General features: G+C 47.0%; 1 protein-coding gene across 2 annotated transcripts in view; it reads left to right on the top strand.

Annotated features, from left to right (window-relative positions):
• MREG (melanoregulin) overlaps positions 1-12,781 on the top strand; it is a 65,045-nt gene that overhangs the window by 3,469 nt on the left and 48,795 nt on the right. Inside the window, exon 1 of one of the 2 annotated variants that reach the window (XM_021074954.1) lies at positions 12,162-12,460. The exons of the other annotated variant lie outside the window; for it this stretch is intronic. Coding sequence (XP_020930613.1) covers positions 12,381-12,460 — 80 coding nt within the window. The 5' untranslated portion in view covers positions 12,162-12,380. Of the gene's footprint in view, positions 1-12,161; positions 12,461-12,781 lie in introns of those variants that run through there. 2 annotated transcript variants of the gene reach the window in all.

Below are 12,781 nucleotides of genomic sequence, written 5' to 3'. Positions count from 1 at the left end.
GTCAACCACTAAACTACTTCCCATCTTTATGGTTTTGCCTGTTCTGGACATTGTGTATAAATGGAATCATTCCATAGGTGACCTTTTGCATCTGGCTACTTTCGTCTAGCATAATGTTTTCAAGTTCATCCGTGTCGTAGGGTCTGTCAGCACTTCATTCTTTTTTATAGTTGGATAATATTCCATGGTATGGATATATCCCGTTTTATTTATTGATTGATGGACATTTGAGTGATTTCCACTTTTTTGGTTCTTATAAATAATGCTTCTGTGAACACTTGCATACAGGTTTTTGTGTGGAGATAGGTTTTCTTTTCTTTTTCTTTTGTCTTTTTAGGGCCACATCTACAGCATATGGAGGTTCCCAGGCTAGGAGTCCAATTGGAGCTGCAGCCGCCAGCCTACACTACAGCCACAGCAGTGCAGGATCCAACCCATGTCTGCAGCCTACACCACAGCTCATAGCAACGCAGGATCCTTAACCCACTGAGCGAGGCCAGGGATGAAACCCATGTCCTCATGGATCCTAGTTGAATTCCTTATTGCTGAGCCACAGCAGGAACTCCAGGACATAGATTTTTGATTCTCTTGACTATATACCTAGAAGTGGAATTGCTGGGTCCTATAGTAAATTCTACATTTCACTTTTTGAGAACTGCCAGGCTGTTTTCCAAAGTGCCTGGTTTGAAATCTTGACGTCATGAAATCAATATGGCCAGGTGGTCTTAATTTTTATTTTATTAAGAACTTCATTCTTTATGTCATTTTTTTTTAATTTATAAAAAAAGTTTTGTACAGACCCTTCCTCCTCCAAACTAAATCTTTTATTCTATTATAAACAGCGCTTTTCAAGTTTTATTTCATACCCCAAGGCAATAGTGCCTCGAGGGGGTGTGGTCACAGGGCAAGATGTTTGTTACTTGTGTGTGGTCACCAGCAAGCAGCTGTTTTCCAAAACACACTGGGAACTCTTGTTAGTTTAGGAAAACCAATTTTTAATCTCATTTGCCTCATTTGCCAATCCGACATTGCCACTTATGTTTTTGGTCTTGCTCCTTTTGCTTGTTCTGGAACCTTGAAAGGGAATGGCTGTCCTTTGTCTGGTTTGCATCTCTATTTCTCTCTGCCCCACTAGTTCTTTATTTTCCCTTTCTCTGGAAATATGCTGGGGCCTCCCTTGACTACAAATCCCTTCTGATGTTGCCATGTTCTTCAGCTGCCTTCCTTTGCTTTCCTCTGTGTGAGGCACAAATGTCTTTATTTATTTGTTAATTTTTTTCTTTTGATGGCTGGTGTGGTATATGGACATTCACAGGCCAAGGGTAGAATCAGAGCTACAGCTGGGGTCTACACCACAGCCACAGCAACGCTTTATCCGAGCCACAGCTGTGGCCTAGACTGCAGCTTGTGGCAATGCCAGATCCTTAACCCCCCAAGTGAGGCCAGGAATTGAACCCATATCCTCACAGAGACATCGTTGGGTCCTTAACCCACTGAGCCACAGCAGGAACTCCAGGCACAAATGTCTTTAAAGTGTAAGAGCTGCACCCCTCATCTTACACTCAACGTGAAATCTGTTTTTTTCCTCTGTGTGATTACATGAAAACTGTTGTCTTTATAGTTCCCAGAGAAGGATACATGCTGCTCTTTTCTTGGTGTGCACAGAATACCCCTGTGCTGACCATCTGTGCCGTGTTTCCCATTTCCTTTCTCCCTGTCTCTGCTTTCAGTGTCCTGGTCCCTGTGCCCTGACCAGTCTTATCATGCTGCTTTCCCTTCTGGTGCTGCTGTCAGCTGCATTTTAGCTAGACATCTTTTTGTTTTCTGCTGAAGCTTCTACTTGGTTTTTAAGGCCCGTTTCAGCTGCCACCTATATGATGAAGTCTTAGGCCATCTCTCCAAGCAGTTATGGTGTCTCTTTTTTTTCTTTTTACCCCTCAGGTCACTTACTGCGTTCCCCCTGGTATTATTACACTTATGGGTGGGTGCTCCAACCCCTGCCAGACTGGAGGCTCTAATTCAGATTGGGGGGGGGGGCTCTAACTCTCCTTAGCATCCCCTTTTGTGCCCAGCAGAGTGCTCCACAGGGCATAAGAATGAATTCAATGCTTTTTTAATAGTAAAAATTATAATAGCTGTTCATTTATTAATTTCTTCCAATGCATAAATTTTTTAAAAGTGTATCTAAAACAAAATGTTATGAAGAGTAACAGAACAAACACCCACATACTCAGCACCCACCTTAAAAAAACACGAACAGGGTGTTCCCTGGTGGTTCCACAGGTAAGGATCCAGCACTGTCTCTGCTTCAGCATGGGTCACTGCTGTGGCATGGGTTCGAGTCTTGGCCCAGGAACTTCTGCATGACGGAGGTGCAGGCAAAAAAAAAGAGCAAACATTAACAGTAGAATTGAAGCCCCCCATGTATCGCTTTATGTCTGCATCCTCCTCTCCCCTCCAAATGTGACTTCTAAATTGAATCTGTGTTTAGCATTCTTTTTTTAATCTTTTTGCCATTTCTTGGGCCACTCCATCAGCATATGGAGGTTCCCAGGCTAGGGTCTAATCGGAGCTGTGGCCACTGGCCTATACCAGAGCCACAGCAATACAGGATCTGAGCCGCGTCTGCAACCTACACCACAGCTCACTGCAACGCCGGATCCTTAACCCACTGAGCAACGGCAGGGATCGAACCCTCAACCTCATGGTTCCTAGTCGGATTCGTCAACCACTGCGCCACAACGGGAACTCCAGTGTTTAGCATTCTTAACTTTATATAAAAGGTACGTAGTGCATGTGGACTGTTGGGCAAGTGAGATTTTTTTTTTAACATACATTCTGTCATTTAATTATCACTGTGACCAAATGACAACAGTGTTATTTATCCCCATCTTATAGATGAGAAACCCAGGGCTTAGAGTTTTTAAACAATTAATTCAGAGTCACGACCAATGAGTCAGAGTGCCAGAATTTGAATTCCTTATCTATCTGAATTCAGAGTCCATGCCTTCCATTGCAGAAAATTCAGAAAACTCCCAAATGGTTTCCAAAATTAACTGATAGTATTTATAGACTCAATACTGGTGGAGATCACCAGCCCTAGCTCCCGCCCATGGTGGCCTATTTCTCGTGCCCCTCTTCCATGTACCTTCATCAGTATAATTCTTCAGCCTGAATGTAGGAGCAACCTGGCTCTGAGCGCCAAGCCCAGAGGGAGTTAGGAGACCGGAGTCTTTGTCCCACCTATTAACCAGCTATGAGATTTAGTGGACGTCTCTTAAAGTCCTTGAACCTGAGTTTCTTCTGTACAAGGGATAGATCTGACTTTAAGGCACAGTCTTGAAGGGCCGTTCCAGGGTCGATGCAGACTGACCTCTTTCTGCGGGCTTGTGTCCGCTGAAATTCTGTGTGACATGGAATAGAGGGGCAAGGAAGCTGATTGTCATCCCGGAAGGAAGGAGCTGAAGGCCCAGGATGTGTGAATCATGACCATTTGTCAAACTCTTTAGCTGCCAAGATCTGCTTCACCAGCAAGCAGGTGAGTAGTCATTTCTAATGCCAGGAAGCTTAGAACAAGTCTAGGCCTGGGGAGAGGACCCACGGTCTGACCTTAACATTAGGCTTCAGCCCTAAAGAAAGTCAAAGGTTTGGCTCAGTCTTACCTTCACCCTAATTTTAGGGTGGAGTCATGGAACATTCACCTTGTCAATCATCTATGGAAGGTCTGAGGTTCTGAACAGTGCAAAAAAAAAAAAAAATGTAGCACTAATAGACCACAAAAGGGACATTTGTTTGTAGTAGGAGAGCTGAAACAGAAGGCTGGCATCCTTTTGTAGGGCCCCAACTGGGAATTTGAGACTCGGATACTTCAGAAGCCCCAGGAGTATTGATTTGGGTGTTACAGATACATTTTAGCGAGTGGGCCAGTTTGCAAATATGGAATCCGGGAATAATGAAGCTGGGCTGTAATTGCATCTGTAATCCCCACTGGATGGTTGAAGAAACTGAGGCCCAAGAGCTTCTGCAACTTGTCAGAGGCACACATGGTCGAGCTGGAATTCAAATCCTAATACATTTCAATTCCATAGAAAGGGCAGAGTCTTCCTAGTAGACAGGGAGGTGTGCATATCTAGCCACTTATGTGGTGTGTTCTTGACACTCTGTTTGAAGTTTGAGATTTGCCTCGAATTGTTGCAGCCTGGGGTCCAGAGATCCTGGCTCATTTTTCTGTATTAAGGCTGTGAAGCCAGGTGGCATTGGGAAAGACGGGTGGTGGGTGTAGGACATGGAGAGAGGATCCCACTCCAGAAAGACAGTGACCTTCCACATGTCTAGAGTTTTTCATTTCACCCTGTGTTCTCACATGACTTCGGAACTGATCAAATTGCCTTCTATCTACCCTCGAAGGGCTTTTTACAATGTCAGCTAATGAGTTAGCGTCAGTGGGATCTCTCAGACCGGGGCCCAGATGGCCTGACTCTTTTCCCATAATCTGTTTCTGATATTCCCTGAGCTGGTGCAGCGAACTCACCCATGTCCTTCAGCACTACCTGCAGTGACAAAGCCGGTGGCTCTGGGCCAGACAGTGACTCACAGGAAGTGATCACAGAGGCACAAAGTCGCTCAAGGAATCCATTCCAAGGATTGTATTTTTACCTCCTTGAAAGACAGAGGAGAGAGAGGGAGGATCTGGCATCCTGTTCCCGGAAAGTGGGCCTCAGGGCCAATAAGTAGGAGATAAATGCTTTACCGAGTCAGCCACTCACAATTCATCGAGGATGGCTTGGAAAGATTTTCTTCCCAGGCAACACACAGCATCCCCCTTCCCTTTTTGTGAGTTGCCTTAGTCAATCTTGCTGATATTGGAAGTTCCTGAGAAGATGCGAGTTCTTCCCTGTATATATCACGTGATCTAGGTTTCCTGAAACTTTTTTTTTATTAGGGCCACACTCACGGCGTATGGAGATTCCCAGGCTAGGGGTCAAATCAGGAATCGGAGCTGTAGCTGCAGGCCTACACCACGGCCACAGTAACGCCAGATCCGAACTCCATCTGTGATCTACACCACAGCTCACAGCAACGCCAGGTCTTTAACCCACTGAGGGAGGCCAGGGATCAAACCTGCGTCCTCCTGGATGCCAGTCAGATTCGTTTTCCACTGAGCCACGATGGGAACTCCTAGAACTTCTTCTTTCTTTTGCTATCTTAAAGTGATCTTACCACTACGCCTGTGTTTGTTTGTTTGTTTATTAATTTTAATTAACTTATAGTTGATTTAGTGTTGTGCCAATTTCTGCCATACTGCAAAGTGACTAAGTCATCCATATCCATATATATATATCTATACCTATATGTATACACACACACACACACATTCCTTTTCTTATATTATCTTCCATCATGGTCTATCCTAAGAGATTGGGCATAGTTCTCTATGCTGTACAGTAGGACCTCATTGCTTATCCATTCTAAATGTCATAGTTTGCATCTACTAACACAAACGCCTTGTCCATCCCACTCCCTTCCCCTCCCCCTTGGCAACCACAAGTCTTTTCTCTATTCTGGCTACATGTACTGTGTTTAAAAAGCAAACTCTGCTTAAATGTCGCATACGATAGCTTATTCTGTTAGCAGAGGACATCCTTTTCCGTCGGGCTAATGCATATTTGTTTTGCACCAGCAATATACAATGCACTCTATTCTTTGCTGTCTCTTTTAGGAGATAATTTTGGCCAAACAGTCTGTATCTAAAGAACCCCTGTACTGCCTGAAAGGGAATGAGAATTAACTGAATTGACGCTCACTTATCTTTTTTTCTTCACTTAAAAAAAAAAAATCTGTGTTTGTATGTGTGATATCAGAGACTGAAAACATACACAAACATGTATGTATAAAGGACAGCTGCAATCCTGCTGCATAGCACTGGGAACTATATATCTAGTCACTTACGATGGAGCATGATAATGTGAGAAAAAAGAATGTATATATGTGTGTGTGACTGGGTCACCTTGCTGTACAGTAGAAAACTGACAGAACACTGTAAACCAGCTATAAGGGAAAAAAATAAAAATCATTAAAAAAAGAACAACTGCAAAATGGCTGCTCCTGTAAGCACCACCCAGGGTAAGAGATAACTATCGCCAGGCCCATCTATCCCACCCCTGATTGTATCTAGACTTTTCTGATAGTCATTTCCTTGCTTCTTTTTTTATAGCTTTATCTCCTATGTATGCACCTGAAAATGTACGTTAGTGTTGCCTGCTTTCGAACTTTATGTACATAGGATCAAATTGTGTATTTTTGACTTTGTGAGCTCCTTCCAGGTTGGTGCATATAGACGGTGGTTCTTGCTGCTTTATAATATTTTTCCTTTGGTTCATCCATTCTTCTGTTGGCGGACTTTGGGGTGGTTTCCAGTTTGACGCTATTACATGTGATTTAGGTTTGAAAGACAGCACGAAGGGGAAATTGTTCATCCTTCAGCCATACCGGCCTCCTCCAGGTCCTCACTGTCTCAGGGCCTTTGTACTTCCTGCCCTCCCTGCCTGGAATGTTCCTTCTCCACTTACCTGTCTGGGAAACTCCCGCAATCGATTCAGGTCTCTGCTTAAAGTCATTTTATCAGAAAGTTCTTCCCTGACCACCCTTTTAAAACAGTACTCTTTGCCCGCACTCTGTCCTTTATTCACTGTATGTTCCTTCAGAGCCCTGATCGCCACCAGACTTAAAAACATATGTGCCTAGGAGTTCCCGTCGTGGTGCAGTGGTTAACGAATCCGACTAGGAACCATAAGGTTCGGGTTCGGTCCCTGCCCTTGCTCAGTGGGTTAATGATCCGGCGTTGCCGTGAGCTGTGGTGTAGGTTGCAGACGCGGTTCGGATCCTGCGTTGCTGTGGCTCTGGCGTAGGCCTGTGGCCACAGCTCCAATTCGACCCCTAGCCTGGGAACCTCCATATGCCGCGGGAGCAGCCCAAGAAATAGCAAAAAGACAAAAAAAAAAAAAAAAAAAAAAAAAGTATGTGCCTATTGACTGCTTCCTCTGGGAGATTACAAGCCCCGCTTTCATAAATTTAACCTGCTCAATGTTAAGGGTTTGTCTATGAGTGTAGAGAGTGGGATTCCAGCCTCATTTCTATCATTTAGATTCCTATGAAGTTAGGGAATTACGGTTCATTCATTCAGCAAATTGAGCACCTCCTAAGTACCAGGTTCTGTTCTAAGCACTCCAGATATATCACTGAGCAAAAATAAATACAGATGCAGTCCTCAGGGGGCTTTTGTTATAGTGCGGGGAGCACAACAGATAGTAAACGTAATAAGTAAATTAGAAGATCAGTAAGTACATGCGTCCCTTGGTGTCTGCAGGGCATTGGTCCCCCACCCTCCCCCCACCTCCACCAACCGAGGATGCAGATCCCATGGATATGGAGGTAAAGCAGGGGGCAAGGGGGAGAGAGGGCTTGTACTTTTAAATAGGTTGGTCAGGGAGTTCCCGTCGTGGCTCAGCAGAAACGACTCCGACTAGAAACCATGAGGTTGCGGGTTTGATCCCTTGCCTTGCTCAGTGGGTTAAGGATCTCGCGTTGCTGTGAGCTGTGGTGTGGGTCGCAGACGCAGCTCGGATCTGGCATTGCTGTGGCTCTGGCGTAGGCCAGCGGCTACAGCTTTGATTGGACCCCTAGCTTGGGAACCTCCATATGCCACAGGTGTGGCCCTAGAAAAGACAAAAAGGCAAAAAAAAAAAAAAAAAAAAAGGTTGGTCAGAGTCAGCCTCACTGAGGAGAGGATGTTTAAACAGAGATTTGAAGGCGGAGAGGGAGTGAGGCCTGTGGAATATGGGGGAAAGTATTGAAGATGGAAAAATCAGCCAGTGCAAGGGCCCCTGAGATGGCAGAGCCGACTGGTGGGTTCAAGGAACAGCAAAGAGGCCAGAGAGGCTGGGGTGTCATGTGGGGCTTATAGACTAAGTCAAAGGGGAGCCACTGGAGGGTCATAGCGGACAGGTGACATGATCTGACTTACATATTAAAAGGTTGGTTGTTGTGTTAAGAAGAGCATTGGTGGAAGCAAAGGTAGAAAGAGGTGGAAAATAAAAACATTGCAGGAGTTTTGCCTTGGCCCCTTGGCTGAGTGAGGGTGGAGGTGGGTTTTTGTTTAATGTCAGTAGGATTTTCTGGTGGATTAGTTGTTAGGGAATGAGAGAGCCAAGGATGACTTGAAGGGTTTTGTCCTGAGCAATTGGAAGGATGGATTTTGCATCCTCTGGGTGGGGAGACTGCTGGTGGGGAGGTTTAGAGTGAAAGTCAGGGGCTTGGTCCAGCATGTTGAGCTGGGCTCTCCACTAGCCATGCACGTGGACATGGGAAGAAGGCCAGTAGATTCGAGAGTCTGGGACTGGGGAGCATGTCTGAGCTGGGGATACACATATGGATTTGAGAATCTTCCTCAAGAAATGGTACTGAAAGCCATGAGATGGGATGAAGTGACCAGGAGTGAGCATAAACAGAGAAGAGCTCAAGGGCTGAGTCTCATCTTCCTGAGCCCCAGCGTTTCCTCAGCTGGGAGAAATACAAATCATGCTTCCCCTGCCTACTCTGTAGGCTCCTTGTCTGGTCCATCTTTGAGCCTTTAAGGTGCTTTTTTTTTTTTTTTTTTTTTTTTGTCTTTTTGCTATTTCTTGGGCCGCTCCTGCGGCATATGGAGGTTCCCAGGCTAGGGGTCAAATTGGAGTTGTAGCCACCGGCCTACGCCAGAGCCATAGCAACGCGGGATCCGAGCCGCGTCTGCTACCTACACTACAGCTCATGGCAACTCCGGATCCTTAACCCACTGAGCAAGGGCAGGGACCGAACCTGCAACCTCATGGTTCCTAGTCAGATTCGTTAAGCACTGTGCCACGACGGGGAACTCCTAACGTGCTTTTTAAAGCAGTGAATGAAACGCGTGATCCCACTATTTCAGCCACCGGGCGATGGGAGCATGTCAGGGAGCAGTACCCCAAAATGGTATCTGGTGGTTTTCTTCCTGAATGTTGGGGAGGTTGATACCTCTGGGGTTGAAGGAGTCATGGGCTTAGGTGGTTAAACAATGAGAAAAGCTCCAGAATCTAAGAAAGATGTTTAGACTTGGGGCTAAATAGTATTTAAACATTGGATTAACTTAGTAAGAGAAAGCAGCCAGAGTATCTGTCTTGGGAACAGTGAAGGAAGGAACGAGGGAGAAAGGGGAGGGAGGAAGGAGGGAAGAGAGGAAGGAGGAATGGGAAGGGATGAAGGAGAGAAGGAAGAAGGGGCAAGGTGGAAGGAGAGAAGGAAGGAGAGAGGGAGAGAGAAGAAAGGAGAGAGAGACAGAATAGAGGAGGGAGGGAAGGAGGGAGGGAGGAAAAGGAGGGGAGGGTAAAGAGCTTCCTTCAGCAGGAAGTTGCCACAGAGGGAGGAAGGGGAAGCCAGAGGCAAAAAGGCAGGCCTTGGAGTTCCCGTCGTCGAGGCTCAGCGGTTAGCAAACCCAACTAGCATCCATGAGGACGCGGGTTCGATCCCTGGCTTCCCTCAGTGGGTTAAGGATCTGGTGTTGTCGTGAGCTGTGGTGTAGGTCGCAGACACAGCTCGGATCTGGTGTGGCTGTGGCTATGGCTGTGGTGTAGGCTGGCAGCTGCAGCTCTGATTTGACCCCTTGCCTGGGAACCTCCATACGCCACATGTGCGGTCCTAAAAAGAAAAAAGAAAAAAAAAGGCAGGCCAGTTCCTAGAAGGGAATCAGATAAGGAGGCCATAGGCCATCAAGGGGATTGTTTTTTGAGACCTTTGTTTGCTGTTTACTGGAGATTTTGTCTCTTCACTGTCTTCAGAGCTTGAGTCAGGGACTAGTGAGGGCTAACACCCAGCCTGTCTATGGGGAGAGCAGTAAAGTCAGTGGGGTACCTGGCCTCAGCGCCCTGCCTGTGTGTGCCATATTTATGGGGCTTTGCAGAAGCTTTTGTCTGGGGTCCCTGCTGGTAGTCCCCTGTGAACCGCTTTAATACCAAGCCTAGTCCCCAAGCACGGAGTCCAGAGTTTCTAACCTTGAGTGGATGGTGCTGTAGCTTTTAGCTCTAGGTGGTGTTAAAAAATAAAGACTCTGAAGCGATTTGGTCTCGAGCCCCAGCTGGGATCAGGGGTGGAATCTTTTACTACCATTCATGAGTAAAAGCAGCCTCTGCCTCACCTCATGTGTAACTTCGGAGTCACCTCTCAAATGCCCGAGGTTAATAAAATATTTACCATCAGCAGATGGTGGCCAGGGGTGAAACGGCCCCTCTTACTTTCCTCAGAACCTTTTAGGATCATTATATGGGGGGAGGGAGGAAAAGTGAAGCTCTGGTTCAGTGCCCTCTTCCCCCTGCCTTCTGTCCTCCCATGGCTCTGGCCCAGACACCAGGGCCTTTGCACCAAGTCTCTTTATACAAGCCCTATAGTCGGTCCTTCACAGTCTCAGTTGCACAGAGGTTCCTAAGCTGCTTCTTTACTTATTCACTTCAGCCTTTTCTTTGCTCTGGTTTCTCCACTCTAAGGGTTCAAAGTTTTATTTTATTTTATTTTATTTTTATTATTATTGTTCTGTCTTTTTAGGGCCGTACCTGTGTCATATGGAGGGTCCCAGGCTAGGGGTGGAATCAGGGCTGTAGGTGCTGGCTTATACCACAGCCACAGCAACGTGGGATCCGAGCCTCATCTACAACCTACTCTGCAGCTCATTGGCAATGCCAGATCCTTAAACCGCTGATCGAGGCCAGGGATGGAACCTGCATCCTCATGGATGCTAGTCAGATTCGTTTCTGCTGAGCCATGACAGGAACTCTTAAGAGTTCAAAGTTTTAAACAAAGTGGATGTTGCCTTGACTGGGTGATGGAGCAGGACAAAGGGAATGGGACCCCAGTGCCGAAGCACAGATCCTGGGGGCCAGGCTGGTCTGACGGGGCCTTCCCAACGAGGTCACACCCTCACTCACTTTCACCTTGACCCGTGTTTTGGTGAAATTATTAACTTAGTGGTTTATTTAGCAATCAACCCCACCTTGTCTGTGCCCCGAAGAAACCTGACTCGTGACCCCAAGGTATAAGAAGAAGGTGAGGGAGGCAGTGGTGTGGAGGGGGAGGTTCCCTGTAGAGGAGAGCAGCGGAGATCAGAGATCCCAAGCTTGGGAGGGCAGCTGGAGCTTGGGAACATCACCCCGGGCTAGAGTCATTTGCCACCTAGAGTCATTTGTCACCTAGAGCCAGAGGCCCTTAGTTCTCCCCAGTCTCATTGTCCCTGGGGCATCAGTGACTAGGCAGAGTTTGAGGCTCATGGGTCCACAGGGGAGCATTGCTCCTAATTAGGGCAGGGCTGGGTGTGGGAGGAGCAGGGGAGGCAACACCTGTCTGGAGACGTGAGCTTCCTGCTGAGCTGCATTCAGGTTTGTAGGTTAAGGATGAGTGGCTACTGTTTGACATTGGCTAGAGTCATGTGAGCACTTGTGTGTGTGTGTGTGTGTGTGTGTGTGTACATGTGGGGTGGGGAGAAGAGAGGAGACAGAGATATTGATTGATTGATGATTGATTGATTGTGAGAGGGTAAGAGCGGCTGGCCAGGGATGCTGCTGTCATAATCTCAGAGCAAGTAAAGAAATGGTGGTTCATCAAGCAGGAAGCAGCTAGCTTCTTCATGGTCAAATGTTGTTTATCTCCAACTATTCAGGTAGATCCTGGCTAATGTCTAAACCTCCTACCTTGGAAGGAGGAAGTTTTGATCAGTTATATTTGGGATTTCCTTCAGCACATCGGAGTCACTGCTCAGGTGGCTCCTTTCAAGTACTTTTCTTTTCTTTTTTTTTTTTTTCAAGTACTTTTAAAGCAGCTACTCTGTTCCCCTCTCTGCCAGGTGATGTGGGATGTGGAATAAATACTGGGTACCATCCCTGCCTTAGAGGAATGTGTGAACTTGTTGAAGAGACAAGACTTCTACAAGTGAAACAAATTGGGAAAAATAAAAGACTGGTCTTGGGACCATACCGGGTTTCAGGACCTGAGAGGAACAAGTATTGTGGCGTAAGCAGCTATGACTGCAGCTCCTGGTGAAAGCTGTGAACTGGGGGTGGACGGTGGGGTGGGGTGGGGCTGGATGCCTTGAGGAGAAGCCCCAGGGGAATTTGCCAGTTTGTATGGGGAACGTGTCACATGGGTAGTTGTTATCCGAGCTGCTGTGGGGAGGGGGGTGCACCCGCATCACCGCACTTGGATGGTAAGTCTTATGACTGTGGCTGCTTAGAGACGCCCCAGCGGGGATCTCGTGCTGGAGGGATGGTCAGCTGGCTGCCTCCCCAGGGGGAAGTCAGAACAACAACTCAGTCTCCATCCTGCCTATGACGTGGGATAACATCACCCACCCTTCTGACCTCAGAAGGTTGTACAGCAGGAGGGGATGGAAGCGGGAAGCCCCCAGGTAAGGCCCTGTGTGGTTTATCACGGGCTGCAAAATCTATTTAGGCAAAAAGAAGCTCAATACCCTTCATATTCTAACATGTTCCAGTGTCACCTGCTCTTGGGAATTCCTCTCTGTCCCAGCGTGCTCACATTCTGACATGCTCCAGGCTCACCTGCTCTTGGGAATTCCTCTTTGTCCCAGCGTGCTCTCATCTGCTCTCACACCCTTCCTTCCACCCCTGCTCCTTGTCAGCCATTCCCCTGAGGTCTTTCCTCACTCCCTGTTTGTTCCCAGACCCTTCCTCTGATCCCACACCTTCTGCGGTGATGGAAATGCATG

Source organism: Sus scrofa, chromosome 15, assembly GCF_000003025.6.
Source record: "Sus scrofa isolate TJ Tabasco breed Duroc chromosome 15, Sscrofa11.1, whole genome shotgun sequence".
Lineage (NCBI taxonomy): Eukaryota > Metazoa > Chordata > Mammalia > Artiodactyla > Suidae > Sus > Sus scrofa.
Note: the sequence above shows the minus strand (reverse complement) of the source record. Positions and strands in the feature narration are given on the sequence as shown.